Consider the following 22417-nt stretch of genomic DNA (forward strand, 5'->3'; position numbering starts at 1 on the left):
GTATTTGTACATGCCTATTTGTATTGGAATTGAGGCACTGTTATGATGGGCACTATGTGATGTTGATGAAAAATAAGAAAACCACAAAAGGATGTATCATTTCGAGGGACGTGTCACACGTCGTGACAAGTTTTATTAGGGTCGTGTCGCATACTGCGATGTATACTATGATTTCGAGGTATGTGTTGCACGCCGTGATAGATTCCTCAATATCGAGGATTCTTTCGAATGTTGTGATGATTGCATGACAAATATGCCCCCCATGAGTCCAAGACTGAGATTCAGTGGGTGTGTATCATTGAATAGACATGCATCACTTTATATGACATTTCACTACATTGCATTGCATTTCATCCTTGTATTATAATATTCATGAGTGATGTTGTGGCCTTGTGATTGTTGAATTATGGAAGACTGTAATGGTATATACATGTATATGTGTTGAGGTGCAAGTTGTAATGTTCTATATGTATTCTGTTGTTATTGAGTGAAGACTGTTAGGTTGGGCTGATTGATTCTATGCAGATTTTAGTTTATGGAGGTTCGGATTGTCTATTGTAGTATTTTTGTTGTGTATTACTTAACTTTGAGTCATTTGGGGTTCTTGTTGAGTATTGTTGTTGTTTGGTATTCACTTCCTTGCTTTCTACACTATTGTAGGTTACAAGCCCGGACCATCTTGACCATTCTCTTATCATCTTCGTCTAAGTCTTGATTCGGGAGTTCGTGAGTTAGATGTTTGTCATCTCGACAGACATTACTACTCTTCCACTATGTCTTATTCTGTTTTAGATACAAAGAAATTCAGACTTATATTTTTCTTTGAATCCAATTTAGTACCTAGAGGCTTGTACATGTGACATCAGTTTTTGAGGACATTTTGAGTTATATTATATTTATTTACAATGTTCATATTATGTTAGCCATGTATTCTATTTTATTTCCGTATTTATCCTGTTTGTTTGGGTTTAGGTTGACTTGTCTTGGTGGGATAAGACATGTGCCATCACACTCGATTTTCTTATCGTGACATAACTTATTATTTCTACTTATATAATGATTTTTATTCTCAATATATAAGCTTTAAATTAAAATTGAGTTCAAATGAACACGACATTTATTAGATTCAACTTGCAATTATCCGACTATGTATTTTGCACAAATCTCTTGATAATTTTTGTACCTGACCCCATTTGTCTATCACATACATATTAAGTATTTAACAAAAAAAAAAAGGAATACGACAGTTCAGTGCAAAAAATATTTTGTATTTATATAAGATCCAAAAAGATTCCTGAAAAAATGTGACACAGATAATTTACTCTGACACAAACATCATTAGTTGATTCTATGGGTCAAACTCATAACTAATAAGTTGTCGGAGAATAAATTTAAAGTTTCTCTAAGGACCTCGTTCTAAATATTAAACAAAATTATGCTTTAATTTTAGCAAATTGAACCTGCTACATAATAACTTGTTTTCGATTGTACAACTAAACATACATTCAACTAAAATTTTGAAAAAAGATCTATGTATATTTTTAAGCACTCATTACATAGATACGTTAGCCACTTAAATTAATCATCTCCTTTAATAATTATACACATTAACCTCAATAAGCTATAAAATCTTTCGCATGTTTTAATTGATATAGACGTCTATGATTAAATGAGGTGGTATGCCTCATATGATTACACTATACATAATATATATTTAAAAAATTAAGTTTAAAATAAAAATATATGATATGAATATTAATTCTATCACATATTCAAATGCTCAATGAAAATAAATCATAGTTGGAGTCTAAATTTATGTAGACTCTGGGATTTCACGTAGTTGAGGCGCGTGCGAGATGTTTGGATGTCACGTAAGTCCAAAAATGTACAAAATTACAAAATAAAATGGGTTCAGGGATAATAGGACCTTAGTTTAGTTAAAATGTATGTCTGAAATTTTGACCATAATCTTGGTATACTTGTGTCTTATCCCTAAAATAAATATTCACTGAAAATAGGCAACTTTAACATCTTTTGTGAATTCTCATGGGCCCTTAATTTCACTATTTTTTTATAACTTTATATAATCTGTGGGCACTTTTTAAACTTTCATGTACCAAAAATTCCTCAATTTCCCTTTTAACGTTTCAATTACAAATAATTTTTGAAGAGAAATGGAATTCATGAGAACACATAGTGGAACTGAAATTTTCATGAAAATCGTCATTTTCTTTTAGGCTTTTTCTACTTTATTTTGTATCTTTCTTATTTTCGCTTTTGTATTTTTCTTGCAATTCTACTTCGAAATTTTTTTTTTCTTGTGACAAGCTACGAGAAAGGTGTGTATAAATTTTATCTTCCCACGTTTCATTCGTGAGATTATTTTATTCTTCAATTTTAATATTACTATTGTTTTCTTTTCTTCAATTATTGCATTATTTATTGTTGTTATTTAAGTCGTTGATTATTAGAAACAACATCTCTACCTTCACTAAATAGGAGTTACGACTGCACGCATATACACCATATTTTCATACCTCACTTATGAAATTACATTGAGTATGTTTATGGTTGTTATTCATTATTTCTCTGTTTTTGTCATTTTTTCCTTATAATATAAGCATTTGAAATCTGTGTATTTCTTTTCTTTCATTTTTGGAATTTTGTAAAACCCACAGTAAAATAATTTCTGAAATTTTAGTGGAATATGCTATTCAATTCAATGTACCATTTTTTAGAAAAAAGGATTAAAAAGTTCCCCTTTTTTAAGAGCTATTTGGCCAAAAGTGAAGGAAGGTTCTTGTGTTTGATGATTTTCAAGAAAACCCAACTATACCTATAAATATTTGGGAAATTTTGCTAATTGGTTCTTAGTACACAAAGTAATAGTTATATACATCGTCAGTGAAAATATTTTTTATACTATCAGGTTAGTAGTAGCATTTTTTTGAAAGGTTATCAATTCATGTATGTTATAGTGATTTATATGTTATTATCTTATTAATGACTTGATTGTTATGTTGTTGTTGCATTCGTGTTGGATCCTCAAAAAATTCTATATTTTGTGGAGGATTCGATACACAACTGTGACATTGTATGAAAAATGTTGATTTCTTTAATAATTTTTAAGTGCTATCTATCGTCGATATAAAAAAATATACACACAAGCAAGTTATGTTGCTTAAACTCTTCAAAATTGTTGCCACAATCGCGTTGGATTCTCCAGAAAAGGATTATTTTAGAAGGATTCGACACACACTCAATGACATTTTGAAGTGTTTGGCAACATAGCCTGATTGTATAAATATTTTTATACCAACAATACATAGAACTTAAAGACTCATTCAAGAAACCAATTTTTTTCATACTCATTCTTGAAATTTTGTGAGAATTAACTCATGATAGTGTTTTTTCTTCTTTATTTTTTTTTAAAAAATAATTCCCTCCTATTGGCAACATCATGATTCATGATAGAGTTTTATTTTGTAGTAAAGGAAAATCAATGGCATTTAATGGAGATTTTCAAGAAGATGTATGGAATCAACATGTTGTGAAGAAGAAACTATCCATTACTTCAAAGATGATCCCAATAGCTAAAATTGCTACAATTAGCAACAATGAGTCTACTCATGTGCCAAAACAATCATCAACTCCTATTAACATTCCTCATAGGTCCAAGATTTACAAGAAGAAATCATCAAGTACATTCATGAAGAATGATAGTTACAGTGGAAGTGTTGAAGAAGATGAAGATTGTGATGATATTGGAATGTTGCCACCACATGAATATTTGGCTAAGAGGGTTGCTAGGAGTCAAATTGATCCTCCTTCTATGTGTGAAGGTGTTGGGAGGACACTTAAGGGAAGAGATCTTAGTAGAATGAGGAATGTTATTTTAACCAAGACTGGATTTTTGGAGAAAAATAATTAACTACCAATGTGATTTATAGGTTACAGGTTTGAGTCGTGGAATCAGCTGTTGAGTCTTGCATCAAGGTAGGCTGCGTATATCACACCTCATTGGGTTTCATCTTTTTATTGAACTCTGTGTGAAGAGGAGAATTTTTTGTGCACCGCTCTGTCCTTTTATAGTTTTCTTATTAGTAAAGCAATAGGCTATCTCTAGTTGAGCTAGTGAATTTCAAATATTGAATAGTTAAGAATCTAAATGGTTCCAATTTTAATGTGTATATGCCATAGTAGGCATAAGGATTATTGAAGAATGATTACTATGGACATGTTGATTATATTGTATAATAAGATGAATATTGTGATGATTATGGTTATGAAATTGCACCACCTCATGAATGTATATTGTTAGAAGGGTTGCTAGGAGTCAAATTATTCATTTTTCTACGTGTGAAGGTGTTAGCAAATTGTGGAATGCCATTTTAACAAAGACTGATTTCTTGGAATAAAATCATTATCATTATAATAAATTAGTTCTCGAACATGTGCATTGCATGTGTATTCTATGTTAATTGGTATAAATTTCTTTTTTTTAAAAGGAAAAAATTGGGCAGATGCAAGAATTTCAAAAGAAGACCAAGCAAAATAAGTCACGTAAGATTGAAGATGCAAGCAATGAACAACAAAGAGCAAAAGAGAATAAAAATTATTAAAAGCAAAACAGAGGTCTACACAACTTAAAGGAAAGTTAATTGAAGAAACTAACCTAAAAAGAATATACCTTTATCCAGAGAGTGTTGTGCATACACCAAATTTTGAGCATTTTAAAGAACAAAGCATTATAATAACTTCACAATGGACCAAAGACTAAAGCTATTGGTTTTATAGAAGGTAAAAGGATATGAAAAGTTTTTTAACATATGAAAGCTAAAAAGAAGTAGAAAACAAAAGAAATTTGTAATGTCATAACTAAAGAATTACAACTCTTGAAATTCAAATTATGATATTATGTAATTAAAATATTATTATTTAATTAGACATTTAATCATTTTAATTAAGTGAAAGGGCAAAACGATAAGCCAACTTTGAGGTTAGGAACTTCTCACTTTTAGTTATATATATATATATACATATATATATATGATTTCTCACTTTTTTCGTCTAAAAGGTAATGATTATATTTTATGGAAAATTTATCACATGAATTTCAAAAAAAATGAAAATATAGTATGATTTTTGAAGAAGTAACAAAAAAGTTGATAATGAAAGAATATAATAAGCATTTTAAAGATTGAATTAGGATAACACACAGACTTTGATTATTATTCAAAGTTGAAGAAAATATTATTTTTAAAAGCTGAAAACAATTTTCAGGCCATGTATATATCATTGACTTTATTGTTATAATTATTTTGTGGTATAGATCTTTGGGATAAAAATAATAGGCATGTGAAGCCTTGTTGTGTAAAATAATTTCTTATTGTATGATAACTCTACGAAATGAGGGATGGACCCACAAATCTAATGAGTAATATACTAATATCTAGTACCTAAAGTTTTTATTGTATATCATTTTTAAGTTTGCCACATTTAATAAAATATTGTGAAGGTACAATACTATGTTTTTTCTTTGTTGAGTGTTGATTCACTTGTTTAACTCGATTGTGTATTGTTTTTCTTTTTTTTTTATACCTTTTGAATTAATTAGTATAGAATTTTTCATTGAGATACATCATTAATTACTATATACATCATTAGTATGAACAACATACATTAAAAAAAATCATGACTTGTAATATTCCTTGGGTGCTAGATTTTTCGATGAATGGATTTGGGTAAGCCTCCTTTCGATCCTCTAACTCTGCCTCTGGTCTCACTCGGTTCTCGAAAATTAAAGTAGGGAAATAATACTTACTTGTATTTGGTATGACAATATATATTTTTTTTTTGTATTTCATTATTAGGAAAATCACTTTCTTATAAACAAGAAAATGTTGTTTTTAGACATAAGAAAATCAATAATGATATTTCGAGTTCATTATTTTTGCAGTTATAAATTGAAACCAAAGTGAGAAAGATGAAAGTAGGTGTGGTGGGGGCAGGGATAAATGGACTAATTTCTGCATATGAATTGGCAAAATGTGGGGTCAAAGTTGTAATTTATGAGAAGGAACATTATATCGGCGGCCATGCTAAGACCGTCACCATGGACGACGTCGAACTTGACCTTGGGTTTATCCTCTTTAATCGAGTAAGTTATAAATATTTTTTTAGCTTATTTATGCGTTTGATAAAATTGTTCTTATTAAACTAGGTATATGGCCTCTATTATTTATGCCTTTACAAGTGTTGTGTATAATCGAGTAATTGAGTGAGTGTTAAGTTAAATAGTATTATATCATTATATTTGTCATTATAAATATTACTATTTGATTAAAATAAGTGGGTTAAGTTGGAAAGTTTGTGTCTATGTCAAGAGACTTAAAGGTAGCTCAAATATTTAAATAATATCTAAATAGTTGTATTATATTCCATATTAGATAATGACAAATGATTCTACGAAAAATTATATTAAATTGTATGGGCAAATTACAGATATCACATACTTTTAAGGCAAAATTACAACATATCCCTTAAAAGTTTATAATTATAGAAATCCCTCAAACGAATACAATAATGTAAACGCTGATACATTAATCTGATGCGCGAGATACATTAATCGTTAAGTAAGATACATTACATTTTATACATGATACACTAAACTGATGTACAATTTATACATGATACACTAATTTGATGCGCGAGATACACTAATCTGATGCGTGAAAATGAGGGATTTTACAGATTTGTAAAACTTATAGGGGATAATGGTAATAAGTAAACTAAAATGTGGGATTTCTGTAATTAATATATTTTGGGAAAATTAATTATCCGGTAATTTCCTTGGTGGGTGTGGAATGTGGATTGGGTTGGTGTTGGGGGAGAAAACAATTAATAAAATTGTAATAAATTAAAGACTTAGGGTGTGTTTGGTACAAAGGAAAATGTTTTCATTTTCCATGGAAAATTCCCTAAAAATGTTTTCTTGAAAAACAAGTGGATTTCTAACTTATTTTCTCATGTTTGGTTGGTGAGTAGAAAATATTTTCCGAAAAATATTTTTTAATGTTTGGTTGGTGAATGAAAAACATTTTCCAGAAAATATTTTTTATTTTTGGCTTGAGACTAGAAAATACTCTTTGGAAAATTTGACCCAAAAATGAAACCCGATAGTCGATCTAGGACCCGACCCTAACACCCAAACTAGGACAAGACCCCGACGACCGTTCCAAAATTCGACCCTGAGATCTTCCAACCCTGAAATAGTTTTCAAAAATATTTTTTAAAAATAAAATTGACTGTTGGGGGGGGGGGGNCTGGCATAAATGATGAATTTTTTAAAATTTGAAATATTTTTCTAAGATAAATTCTTTTTTAAAAAAAAAAAGGATTTTGGCGGGGGTGGCTAGGGCAGGGTAGGATTAGGGATAGCGTAAAAAATGAAATTTTAAATATTTTCAAAAACAATTTTTCTTTAAGCACTAGTGTTATTCGAATTTTAAACTTTAGTACAAACTTGATACCAGACATAAATCATTGGGCTTAAACTAATATTGTTGTGTCAATTTCTAATTGGGAAGCAATAATATTAGTTACGCTATCATATCTGGTGTTCTGTCATGTACCATTCCTTCAATCTTGAAATTCACATACATTCCTACAACACATTTCGATAAATAGTTAGACAAATACTAATCTATAACAATGTGTAACACCATAATAAAATCACTTATTTGAATTCTTTTTAACAAATATAAATTAATTAGAAATGATATACAATATGGTGACGCTTTGGTGTACAGTTTAATCTAATTTGTGTATTAGAGTGGTATAATTTATGATACAAAATGGTATTATTAATTTATTGGTTTAAATAATGTGCAGAATTGGTATAAATATTGGTATATATTATAGTATAGAATGGTATAAACCTATTGTTTTTCTTATTATAAATTAAATTAAGTAATTAAGATGGTGTATATTATGGTTACAATTTTGGATACACTTCAAACTGATATACAATGTATGATGTACACCATCATTGCACCACAAAATAAGCAGACAGTAACAAAACTAACCATTGTTAGATAACAAGCAATACCAAATTTTCATGCTTAATCAAAATAATTTATAAAATCCATTTTACATTTGTTGTTAATTTTATTTTCGTTATATGAATAATACCATCATATAAACACGATAATATCATAAAAATACACCATTTTATTTAAAACAGATTGGTGTTTATAAAATATGAGAAAATGGTCAAATGCCCCCAACCTTTTGCCAGATTCTCAACTACACACTTAAACTTTACGGGGGTCCTATCACCCCCCCTGAACTGTTTTAAAATAAAATAAATAAACTATTTATGCTGAGTTGGCTGAGAAAGTGTATTTCACTCTCTTTGAGAGAGTGGAAAGAGAATAAATAGGGCTATTTTTTTGTTTATTTCATATTTTTATTTTATTTTCTTTCTCTTTCTAATTAAATTAAAATAATCTCCCCCACCCCACCCCAACCCAACCCAACCCAACCGCCCCACACTTCTTCTTCTTCACACTCAACCTACACCTCTTCTTCTTTTTCACACTTTTGCTTTATTTTTATTTTTATTTTTCATCACAAATGTCTACAAATTTCTTCAGGAATTCTACATATTAACTGTCTCTTACATAATCAAAGAACCTTTAAACAAATTTAGTTATTACTCCCAAATCAAAGTAATAAAATAAAGAACTCAAAATTCAATATTTTTACCGGAACCCATTTCAAACAAACATAGAATTTTCAATTTCCAACACCTTCACAAGCTCTTCTCTCAAACGTTAATTCTAATTTCACATTCTTGAATTTAATCACAAATTGGGGTATTTTAGAAATGGGGCATAAAAAATTCAATTGGATCATAATTTTTTTCAATTGGATTAATTTCAATGTTTTAATTTGGTTTGTTACTTTCACCAACATTAAGAAAAGAAAGAAATTGAGTTCAAAATTTATGGCATGCCCATATACTACTTTGGGTATATCCCTTCATAAGCCCCCAACATGAGTAAAATGTGTAGCAATGAACTTTGAGAGAATTTGTGGGGAATAGGATAAAGTTATTGGTCATAAAAATTTTTACTCGTCGGAAAAAATTTACCGTCTTTTCTCTTGTCGGAATGTCAATGGATGAGAAGTGAGTTTGATAATGGTGATGTTCTTAATGATAATGGAGGGTTTCTAGTGGGGCATATAATAATTTTTAAAAAAGTAGGAAAAATAATTCATTTATTATATTTATTAGGTGGCATTGACATGGCGATGACGTGGCGCTGACATGACATTTACGTGTGTTACACCACAATACACATGAGTGACTATGTCATTTTAGGGTGAAATTTATTTCCTTATAAAATAGTTCAAAGGGGTAATAGGACCCCCGTAAAATATGAGTGTGTAGTTGAAAATTCGACCATAGGTTGGAGGGATTTTTGACCATTTTCTCTATAAAATATCTAAAAATATTAACTACACCAACACATACCCCACAAACTAAAGAACCTATGTATCTAAAATATATCAACTACACCAATACATAGACCACTAACGAATCAATAATTTAACTATAGGCGAGTACCTATGTATGGTACAAATTAATTGAGAACGTTATGATTTATGTTGTATAGATAAAAACATCAATCACCAAAGCTATACGAATATATGTTTATAAAAAAAATTAAAATCAATAAAACCACCAAAATACATTCAAACTATCATAATCGAAGCAATTATTATGGTGAATACTTGTTACATTCCATCTTCTATCGTGATAAATTAAAATTGAGAAAATGTTTGTATTTGCCATTGAATGCACTTTCAAAATAGAGGGATAGAGAGTTTGATTTTGATTACAAAACCTTCTTTTTGAGTTATAAGAGAGAAACATTAACTATATTGGAGATATTTGTGGAAGGTAAATAAGAGACGGGAGGAAATTAAGGAATTAAAATATTTTTCAATAATGAATAGTGGATTGTCACGTAGTATTTATTTTTCATTTTTTAAAATTATTTTATTGTTTTTTTGTAAAAAAAATCTAATGCTATGTTGGTGAAAAATATAAATATTGTTATATAGTGGTTATTTAGGTGCTAATTTTGTATAGTTAAGTTTTTTACCCTTTTTAATAGACTAGCTAAAAGGAAAAGTACCACAAACAAATTGAACGATTATTCAATTTTATCATCGAAGTTCAGGATAATGTGTGTTTATGAGAGTGAGAGAGAAGCACTTCGATTCCAATGTCAATACTTAAGCTTTCAAATCTTGTCCTCAATAAGCTGAAGTTGGTACTATTCAAGAGAAGGACTAATATCAATTTTCAAGGGGGATCTACAAACCTATTAACGGGTTGGGAAAAATTTACTAATAACTTTAGCTCTATATTTGTGTTTAAAACTTCATTTAATATGAATAAATAATTTATTAAAAATATAATAAGACATCCTTTTTATAATTCATAATTCAGAACTTATAAACTCAATTTTCCCTCCACATAGTTGTGGAAGGGGAGAATAGTTGGGTTTAGGTTATTTTTCCCTTCCTATGTGGATAAATAAAAAAAGTATTTGGATCAGTCCACTTTTGCCCATAAACCCAATATTATGTGATATATATATAAGACTTGTTTAGGTCTTATTTTCAGACACACAAGAGAGAGCCGTTTTAGAGATTGAGAGAAAGAGAGAAATTTCGTTTTACGTTAGGAAATTTCTGTGTAGGCAGTCCTCTTTAAATAGAGTTTTCCACTTCATTAACCGTTGGATCATGCTCAAATTTGAACTGGGAGTTCGCAAAATCTGGTTCTTGCATTTCAATGGTAGAGATCGGATTTGGTTGCCTGTAGCTTCTGATTTTGGGGTATGAACAATAACTCATTTTTGGGTGAATTATTTCCTTTAATTCTCTAGTTTTTGTGTAATCTTTTTTCGTTGTTGCTCATTATTTGACACTTGTTTTGTGGCCAATTTTGGGGAATAGTTTTGTAAATTTTGATGATTATAGTGGGTATTTTGGCCCCGTAGTTTTTTACTCTTCACATTGAAGGGTTTTTCACGTAAATTTATGTCTTGTGTGATTGATTTATTTTTGTTTGGTTGATACACTTGATGTCCATTCTTCGCAGTGCTTGATTTAGTTTCTCTTCTCTTGGTTTAAATTGAAAGGAAAAATTTAGACTTAGGTATTATTCTGTTGCTATCTTGTCAAGCATTCTTTGTTAATGCATTACCTTTCTCAACAAAGTGGTATCATAGCATTGATTATTGTTGATTATCAATTTGAATGATTAAGGACAAAATGAGCAAGATGATTTGATTGAATGGTAGTAACTATTATACATGAAAAGAAAAGATGAAAGATCTTCTATTTGTCAATACATTTACATGTGTTTGCTTCTAATAAACCTCAGTCCATGAAGAATGAGGAATGAGAATTTGAGCACTTGCAGGTTTGTGGTTATATCAGACAATAGGTTGAAGATAATGTTGAAAATTCCATTGTGAATGAGAGACGTGCTAGAAGTTTGTGGGACAAGCTCGAGACACTTTATGCTTCAAAAACTGGCAACAATAAGTTGTTTCCATTGAAACAATTGATGAACATCAAATATAAAGAGGGCACTCCTACTTCTGATTATATTAATAATTTTTCAGGGTGCTCTTGACCAGTTTTCTGGAATGAATGTAAAGTTTGATGAAGAGATACATAGACTTTGGCTTTTTATTAAACTTTTCGAGTTTTTTTGACTAATTTTGCTCCTAGTGGTGTTATAACTATGAAATATGCTAGCTAAGAGTGGTGTCTTGAATGAAGAGATGAGAAAAAGATCTCATGTCTCATCTTCTTCAACTTCACACTCTGATATTTTGGTTACTAAAAATAGAGGAGAAACAAGTTTGGAGATCAGAATGATAGAGGTAAAATTAGAAGCAAGTTGAAGTCCAAATACAAGAATACTACATGTGACTATTGTCACAAGAATGGAAATATCATAAAATATTGTTACAAGCACTAGAGACATGAGACAACAAAAGAAAGAAAGAGATAATGAAAATCGTGTTGTTGTTGTTGCTAATGATGATCTTCTTCTTTCTTGTGATGAAAATGCATGTTGTTAATTTCGTTCGTGATGAGTCTAGCTTGTTTGCGGATTCTAATGCTACTTCGCATGTCACGCCAAAGAAGGAATTATTTTCTTCTTATACTCTAGGTAATTTTGGGATGCTGAAAATGGGTAATAATCGTAACGTTGCAGTTCTTGGCATTGGGACAGTTTGTTTGGAAAGTAACAATTGTTCAAAACTAGTTCTCAATAATTTCAAAGCATGCTCCAGATGTTTGCTTGAATTTAATTTTTGTGGGACACCTTGATGATGAGGGTTATGTTAATATTTTTGGTGTTGGCTAGTAGAAGCTTATGAGAGGTTCGATGATTGTGGCTAGTGGTGACAAGTTGTCTAACTTGTATGTATTTTAGGGCTCCATATTTAGAAACTCAATAAACTTTCTGGATTTGATAGTTTGACTAAGAAAAATTTGCTTTTTGGAGTGAAACAAGAAAAGTTGAAGAAGTGTGTTCATTGCTTAGTAAACACTTTTTCAACTTTGCTTGTTTCACTCTAGAAAGCATTTTTTTCTTAGCCAAACTATCAATCCCCTTCTCACTCATATAACTCAGCCTTCTGTGTCATAACTCTGATGAAGTATCATTCTCCATCAAGTTTACTGAATCTCTAGAGATGGAGCCCTGAAATACATACCAGTTAGACAACTTGACATCACGAGCCATAACCATCGAACCTCTAGTAAGCTTCCACTGGCCAGCACTGGGGGTATTAACATAACCATCATCATCAAGGTAACCCAAATAAATAAAAATCAAGTTACCATATGGAACATGCTTGACATTATTGAGAAATAATTTGGAACCATTGTTACTTTCCAAACAAACTGACCTAGTGCCAAGAACTGCAACCTCATGATTATTGCCCATTTTTAGCATCCTAAAATTACCTAGAGTATAAAAAGAAAATAATTCTTTCTTGGGCATGACATGAGAAGTAGCACCAGAATCCACAAACCGGCTAGACTCATCAAGAGCAGGATTAACGACATTTTCATCACAAGAAACAAGAAGATCATCATTAGCAACAACAACAACATAATTTTCATTATCGTCTTCTTTATTTTGTTATCTCATGTCTCTCTTTTGCTTATAACAATATTTCATGATATGTCCATTCTTGTGGCAATAGTCACAAATAGTATTCTTATATTTGGACTTCGACTTGCTTCTACTTTTACCTCTATTATTATGATCTCTAAACTTGTTTCTCCCCTATCTTCCGTAACCAAAACATTAGAGTCTGAAGTTGAAGAAGATGAGGCTTGAGATATTCTTCTCATCTCTTCATTCAAGACACCACTCTTAGCATATACCATAGTTACAACACCACTAGGAGAAGAATTAGTCAAAGAAACTCAAAGAATTTCCCAAGAGTCTCCTAGAGTATTAAGAAGCCAAAGTCTCTATATATCTTCATCAAACTTTACATTCATTTCAGATAGCTGGTCAAGAACACCCTAAAAATAATTAATATGATAAAAAATATGAGTGACCTCTTTATACCTGATGTTCATCAATTGTTTCAATAGAAATAACTTATTGTTGTTAATCTTCGAAGCATAAAGTGTCTCGAGCTTGTCCCACAAACTTATGTTATGTGTCTCATTCACAATTTGATTTCTAACATGATCTTCAACCAATTGTTTGATATAGCCACAAACCTGCAAGTGCTCAAATTTTCATTTTTTAGTCGTCATGGACTGAGGTTTATTAGAAGCAAATACTGGTAAATGCATCTTCTTGACAAATAGAAGATCTTTCATTTTGTCTTTCCAAGTATGATAGTTACTACCATTCAAACAAACTATCTTGATCATATTTGCCTTTATCATTTAAATTGATAATCAACAATAGCAATAACTAATGCTCTGATACCACTCATTGGAAAAGGCTAGACACTAACAAAGAATGTCTGACATAATAGCAACGGAATAATATCCAAATCTAAACTTTTTCTTTCAATTTGAACCAAGAGAAGAGAAACTAAATCACACACTACAAAGAATGGACATCAAGTGTATCAACCAAACAAAAACAACAAGACAAGAATAAACCAACCATATAAGACACAAAGATTTACGTGGAAAAAAACCGTACTATGTGAAGAGTAAAACCATGAGACCAAAAGCTCTACTATAATCACCAAGAGTTACAATATTGTTCTCCAAAATTGGCCACAAAACAAGTGTCAATCAACGAGCAACAACGAAACAAGATTGCACCAAAACTAGAGAATTAAAGGAGAGAATTCACTCAAAAAAGAGCTACTGCTCACTCCCCAAAATCAGAAGCTACGACAGACAACCAAATCCGATCTTCACCATTGAAATGCAACAATCAGGATCTGAGAACTTTCAGTTCAAATTTGAGCACGATCTTATGGTTAACAAAGCGACAAACTCTATTTAAAGCGAATTGCCTGAGCAGAAATTTCTTGTAGCAAACAAAGTTTTTTTCTAATTCTCTCAATCTCTAAAACGGCTCTCTCTTGTGTGTCTGAAAATAAGACCTAAACAAGCCTTATATATGCCACATAATATTGGACTTATGGGCAAAAGTGGGCAGGTCCAAGTATGACTTTTATTTATTCACATAGGAAAGGAAAAAGACCCGAAAACCAACAATAAACTCAATTTTCTAAGTCAATTTTCTTCTTAAAGCCCCGACTGATTAACTAACAAAAGGAAAACGAAATGCATCTCATCTTAGTAAGACCATTTGCCATAGGCCAAGACAGAGAGGATGAAAGAAAGACATAGGAATCTCCATACGACTTTCTGAGCTAATAACTATTAGTTGAGTGACCATTTGAGAAATCAACTCATTACATTGGAAATGTTTGTAGCTAGAGTTGGTTTAACCCCATCTTTTGGATGTTGTATTTGACAGGTAACTTATCCATACATGATGGAATTTTTTGAGTGCCTTGGAGTTGATATGGAGACCTATCATATGTCATTCTCAGTGAGCTTAGACCAAGGCCATGGTTGCGAATGGGGTACTCGAAAGGGATTCTCTAGTTTGTTTGCACAGAAGAAGAATCTCTTGAATCCATATTTTTTGCAAATGATTAGAGAAATCATCAGATTCAAGCAGGATGTCATAAGGTACTGATCGATAACTTATCTTTATACATGTCACTTCTTATTAGTAATCAATTCCATGAATGAGTTCATTACTAAAATAATCACTCAACTATTTCAAATCATCTAGTAAATTCATGTTTCTTTTGTTTGTAATAGAAAAATCAATTAATTATGTCTGTAGCACACACTCAGAAGGTCACTCAATTATTTCACCTTTTTTACTTTACTAGTTTTGAGCATGTATGTCCCATCTTAATTTGTGTAGACTCATTCAAAAGATATATCTACATTCTATGAAACACATTAGTAATAGAAAATGAAACAATCAAAATTACAAGTTCATGTTGTAGAATAGTCTAGGTATTTTGAGCTAATGAAGTTTATTTCATCGTGAATATGTTTACATTGCAGTTACCTTGAAGAAGTTGACAATAATCCTGACATTGATCGCAATGAAACGTTAGGGCAATTTATTAAGTCACATGGCTATTCAGAGTTATATCAGAAGGCTTATCTGGTGACACTGCTGTTTTTCGTATTTATTTATTTGATGTCCATACTTGTATAATGGCCTTTTTGTTCTTTCAACAAACTGTTCTTGCTATAGGAAATTCACTCATGTTTGACAGATTCCAATATGTGCTTCAATCTGGTCCTGTCCCTTAGCAGAAGTATTGAGCTTTTCTGCTTACTACATTCTTTTATTCTTCCGCGACCACCATCTTCTGCAGGTTTTTCCCTCTTATCCACTGTTCAATTACCGTACTTCGTGTGTTGCATACAAGAGACTGAATTTGAATGTTTACATATATCATTGTATTGTCCTTGTGACTAAGGATGCTTTTGTTTCTTTCTTTGCAGATCTTTGATCTCCCTCATGAATTGCTCACTGTAAGATGGCGATCACAGACATATGTAAATAAGGTGATTTTTCATTCATAGATACCACAATGTTTTTATTGTTTCCCTGAGGAAAACTTCAGGCAATTTACCAATTTTCACTTTCTTGTATGATTTGTTAAGCATGTATCATTTTTTAGAGTACTGATTTGATGCAGGTTAAGGAAGAGCTGCAGAAGAGAGGCTGCCAAATAAGAACTGGTTGTGAAGTAAATTCTGTATCGACAAATGAAGAAGGTGTAACTTGGTTTATATGTGGCGTCTTGCAAGAGTTTTTTGTGGTGTTTCTTCACTTAATGCATAAACATGCACTCAAACTTGGCCTCAGCTGACAAGTAATCACTCCAACTTTGAGTATGCACATCTAGACAACTCAATTTGGTCTCAACTAACAACTAAACCTTCCACCTTGTCTCCACTGTGTCTCGTGGACACCCGACACTGATGTGACACATAAATTTTAGAGGTGTCAAGATGATCATTTGTAAGTTGAAGTATTCAACTAACACAATAGAGACGGGTTGAGGTGTCTAGATGTGCATACTCAAAGTTGGAGTGCTTACTTGTCAGCTGAGGCCAATTTTGAGTGTATGTTGGTGCATCATGCCTCGTACCTTTTATCATAATTGTAGAAAGGGATATATCCGTTGTAATAAAAAGACAATAGTTGATCTGACTGAAGATCAAACCGTTAGGTTGACAAGGTTATCTTTGCTTCTAGCCTATTAATTTGTATAAAAACAGGTGCTTCTTAGTTTATACTTCATTTTATGATATTTTTTCAAGTGACAGTGGTCTAGGCAGAGTTAATTTGGTGCTTGGTACTTAAAGAAAAGGCTTCAATCAATATTGTGTTGCCATCACATAGCTACGAGCTACTCGTGATTCTAAAGTGTAAAAGAAAAACCCCTTGCAGGTTGTACCATAGCTTGCACTGTTGGTGCCACAGAAGTATATGACAGATGCATAATCGCTGCACATGCTCCAGATACTCTGAAAATGTTAGGCAAAGAGGCAACATATGATGAAACAAGAATACTGGGTGCTTTTCAGTACATCTATAGGTACTTCCCTCTCCATTATCTGATCACCTTGGCTTGATTTTCTCTTTCATTTTACTTCTCCTGCTGCCTGGTTTGAAAGAAGTGCGTTGGTGGACTGAACCGTAGTCATATTGCAATATTCATTTCTCTTCCTCTATGACAGTGATATTTTTCTTCATCGTGACAAAACACTCCTGCCTCGCAATCTGGCAGCATGGAGTGCTTGTAACTTTCTTGGAACCATGAATGATAGATCATGTGTCACATATTCCCTCAATATAATGCAGGTGTGTTACTCAATTCAATTATTTAGGAGCCTAGCAGAAGAAGATGTTCTTTAGTGGGCAGTGTTTCCTCTTGTAACTGCTCTCTTAATTTATGAGCTATCTAAACTTACAGAATCTTGGTGACTCAAACCTGCCTTATCTCGTAACCCTCGATCCTCCTCGCGAACCAGAACATATGTTGCTTAAATGGACAACAAGCCACCTAGTCCCCTCAGTTGCTGCATCAAAAGCATCAAATGAGCTACATCAAATCCAAGGGAAGAGAGGAATATGGTTTTGTGGAACATATCAAGGTATGAATCTCCTTTTTTTGTTTTCCTTCCATTTCTTCTCAATGCCAGTGAATGAGCACAACAACCTAGTGTCTATGTTTATTCATGCCATTTTTTCCACATAAGGTTAACAGAAAGTTACTGGCAACACTTGTAGCTTGAGTTGTTCTGACTTTAGTCTTTGCTTCACACAGACTTTATTTTCCTCTTTGTGTTCACTGTTTATTGACATATGTTTATTGCAATACTTTCAGGCTACGGCTTCCATGAGGATGGACTAAAGGTAGTACTACTTCTAATAAAAGCTCAACAGATTTTAACTTGAAGGATGACCTTACTCTGAAAACATTTTGTTGTCCCTTTAGTCTCATTTAGATGATTGTCTACCTTTTGGTCCTCCGCAGGTGGGTATGGCTGCTGCAGATGGCATGCTTAGAAGGAATTGTCGTATTCTGGACAATCCCAAGCACATGGTGCCAACCTGGACTGAAACAGGAGCACGCCTCCTCGTTACTAGATTTCTCAAAAGTTTCATTGAAACTGGATGCATAATGTGAGTGATGATAGTTTCACATTGTATTGATTTAATCCAATTAGTGGCAGATACAAACCAACAAGTTGTTCATTTACTACATTTATGATCTTTGCTATTTGACTGGTAGAAAATAGCAAGTCGAAAACCATGTCGCAGAGCAAATCACGAGTGAATCGCAATTTATTATGCTTTTAGTTTTATATTATTCCTTCAATTATACATAGCTTCAGAATGGTCTTAATTATTCATGCGAATATTACTCGGAGATTTCTAAGTTTTTTCTTTCTAATAGTTGATATCTGTATAATAACTTTATATATTTCTATATTCAGCTTGTTGGAAGAAGGAGGTACAATTTTCACTTTCCAAGGAACAGATAGGAAATGCTCTCTCAAAGTTTTGCTTAGAATCCATAGTACACAGTTTTACTGGAAGGTAAATTTAAATTTTCTTATGCCGCCCCTACAAGTTATCGATCAATAAAACTTAAAAAGTTTCTCAATCTAGACAAATTCTGTGACATAGATAATCTCTTACAGGTTGCAACTCAAGCTGACCTAGGCCTTGCTGATGCCTTTATTCATGGGGATTTCTCTTTTGTTGATAAGAATGAAGGTCTTCTTAATCTTCTCATGGTGAGGAAATGACTCTATATCTTCGTTAATAGTTTTTAGTACATATCTTTCTGAATTCCTTTACAGATATTTGTTGCCAACAGAGATATGAAAGCATCTGTTAAAAGGTCTAGCAAGAAAAGGTAATAGTTTACTGACCTGAAATAAATAAATATAAACTTCTGTTATTCTCATGTTCAAGTTATTCTCATTTTATATGGCTCTAGAGGTTGGTGGACACCATTGCTTTTTACAGCAGCACTGTCATCTGCAAAATATTTCATTCAACACGTTTCCAATCATAACACTCTGACTCAGGCTCGTCGGAATATTTCTCGCCATTATGACCTGGTAATTGACTTGCATATTATATCATGACCCAAAGTATGTAGGGGATGTCAAGCCCCAGGGCTTTGGTCTAGTGGAAAGAGCATAACCCATGATGTGTGGGTTCGACCTGCTGCAGAAAAAGCCTGATATTTAAGTAGAGAAGGGTATATGGGGGCCCCCCTTATCTATCAAGTTTTGAACTGTGTGTCATTGGTCCTAGGGGATTTCTCGATTACAAAATAAGGCATAGTACATAGATAGACACCTTAACTTGATGATCAAGCTGGCAATAAGCACTCAAACTTTGAGAATGCACATCTAGACACCTTAACTCGTCCCCACTGTGTTGCGTGGACACCTGACACCGATGTGGCAAATAAATTTTGGAGGTGTCTAGAGGATCATTTTGTAAGTTGGAGTGTTCAACTGATACAGTGGAGACAACTTGAGGTGTCTAGATGTGCATTCTCAAAGTTAAAAGTGTTAAGTTGTCAGTTGAGGCCAAATTAAGGTGTCTATCCATGAACTATGCGCATGTAGGGGATGTCAAAGGTCACTAGTGAAATGAAATTCTCAAACCTGCGCATATTTGTTTTCAGAGTAATGAACTCTTCTCACTCTTTCTGGATGAGACAATGACATATTCATGTGCAATATTCAAGGTTAGCTTTCAAATTTAGATATTTGCTACACTTCCTTTTCTCTAATCTCATTCCGTGGTGATCTAGTTTCTTATATTTTCTAGAGTGAGGATGAAGACCTGAAAGATGCACAGCTGAGAAAGATTCGTCGTCTCATTAGTAAGGTAAGTTATCAATCCCTCCCATTTCTACACAAATTTCAGGCATAATTTGATTTTGCTTTTATTCTGTTTAGGCAAAGGTTACCGCAGAACATCACATTTTAGAGATTGGATTTGGTTGGGGAAGTTTGGCTATGGAAGTTGTCAAGCAAACAGGATGTAAATATACTGGAATAACTCTCTCGGCAGCAACTGGAGTATGCACAGTTGAGCGTTGAGCAAGCAGGCCTTCAGGTATAGTACATACACGAATTGCCATTTTTTATGTTGGCTTCCAACCTACTGCAACCCTCCTCCTTTATCTGAGCTTGGGACCGGCAATATGAGCAAAGCTCACACAGTCGGAGTTAATACTTAGTACTTACAATGTCTATAGAAGCTCAAAATTTTTCAAGTTTGGAATTTCATTCTAGTTTGTCTAGATGACTAACATTTCATTCTCGTTGCTGCCTATTTTGAGAACATTTGATGAGGATTTTCTTCTATGAACAACACAAGTCACAACCAAGAAGGAACTAACACACTTCATGAACTAAACTTCTTTTTCATTTTCTTTCTTGCCAAACTTCAATAGCTCCATAAAAAAGCTTCATTGCAAATCAAAGCCAGACCACAAGTGTCTATTGTACACAACCTTACCCTGCATTTCTGCAAGAGGTTATTTCCACAGTTTGAATCAGGCCAGAGAAGTTGCAAAAGATTAACTGATATGAGCTTGGGACCGGCATTATAAGCAAAGCTCACACAGTCGGAGTTAGTACTTAGTACTTTCAATGTCTATAGAAGCTCAAAATTTTTCGAGTTTGGAATTTATTTGTACTTGTAAGATAAACAGGAGAACACTACTATATAACACTTAAAGCCAAATTTTGGCAATTTCAAAGTTAGCGTTATCTATTAAAATTTTAATTCAACGAAACTTTTCCGCAGGATCAAATAACATTTCTCCTATGTGACTATCGCCAAATCCCAAATAAGGACAAATATGATAGGATTATATCATGGTATCCATCTCTGTCTGAATATATTGTATTACCTATTACATATCGAGCCAGTATTACAATCGTACTAATTATCATTTTCAGCGGGATGTTAGAACATGTTGGTCATGATTTCATAGGGGAATTCTTTACTTGCTGTGACTCTGCATTGGCAGAAGATGGACTTCTAGTCCTGCAGGTAATTAATGCACATTCAAATTTTTTCCTTTAATTTTTATCACTTTTCACAAGCTGTGTTGGCTTCCCTTAGTTCATTTCAATACCAGACGAGAGGTATGAAGAATACAGGCAGAGCTCAGACTTCATAAAAGAGTATATATTCCCAGGTGGATGCTTGCCCGCACTAAGTCGAGTGACATCAGCCATGGCTGATGCATCCAGACTATGGTAACAAACAGTTTATTTTGTGATTTTGCACTAGTTAGCGCACTTGTCACACTTTCAAAACCATTTCTTTTTTAAAATCATTTATTGAATGATATGAATGCAGTGTCGAGCACCTGGAGGAGATAGGAATTCATTACTACCAAACACTGAGATGTTGGCTAGAAAACTTCCTGAAAAACAAAAGGTACCTATACCTATATGAATCCACGATTTAAAACCGTTTCTTTCATGAATCATTTCTAGCTTTGATCAGATACTTGAACATTGTTAACTGTACTGTCACTAGTCAAATTCGTTCTTTGGGATTCGATGACAAGTTCATCAGGACATGGGAGTACTACTTTGACTATTGTGCTGCTGGATTCAAAACGTGCACGATAGGAGATTATCAGGTATATACATATGGTGATAAATCTTTGAAAATATTTTATTGTTTGTTTGGACAATAATGTTTATTACCTAATTTTCCCAATGTTCGAAAGATAAATATTGATGACATATAGGGTGTATTTGGTATGAAGTTTTTCAATTTTCTCATGTTTGGTTGGGTTAAATGTTTTGGAAAATGTTTTCCAAATCAACTCATTTTCCTCAAATTTAAGGAAAATGACTTCCCTTCAAAACTTAAGGAAAACATTTTCCAAAACTCTCTTCCAACTTCCAATTAAAAAAAAATTATTGAAAAAATCAATTTATTTTGTCCCTACTCTCAAATCAGCCCCCCCAAAAAATAATAATTTAAAGCTTGTTTTTAAATTCAATTTTTTTACCCACCCTCACCCCTACCCCTACCCCCACCACCTCCCAAAAAATATTAAAAATTATTTTTAAAAGATATTTCTAATTTCAATTTTTTATTTTTTACCCCCCCCCACTACTCTCGCCCCCCCCCCCCCTCTATCAATTTTTTTTATTGTTTTTAAAAAATATTTTCAACTTCAGTTTTTTATTTTTTCATCCCGATCCTCGATCACCC

General features: G+C 32.6%; 1 protein-coding gene and 1 pseudogene across 1 annotated transcript; both read left to right on the top strand.

Moving 5' to 3' along the window:
- The first annotated feature begins 3502 nt into the window (after window positions 1-3502).
- Window positions 3503-3931, top strand: LOC125859079 (uncharacterized). Its single transcript, XM_049538812.1, has one exon. It carries the CDS (start codon window positions 3503-3505, stop codon window positions 3929-3931), a length of 429 nt encoding a protein of 142 aa, XP_049394769.1.
- A 2032-nt stretch (window positions 3932-5963) lies between these two features.
- LOC125858620 (uncharacterized) overlaps window positions 5964-22417 on the top strand; it is a 17670-nt pseudogene continuing 1216 nt past the window's right edge.

This window comes from Solanum stenotomum, chromosome 3, assembly GCF_019186545.1.
Source record: "Solanum stenotomum isolate F172 chromosome 3, ASM1918654v1, whole genome shotgun sequence".
Taxonomy (NCBI): Eukaryota; Viridiplantae; Streptophyta; class Magnoliopsida; order Solanales; family Solanaceae; genus Solanum; species Solanum stenotomum.

Excerpts from the sequence above, each read along its gene's own strand:
- LOC125859079 (XM_049538812.1), top strand. The coding sequence starts at position 3,503 with ATGGCATTTAATGGAGATTTTCAAGAAGATGTATGGAATCAACATGTT.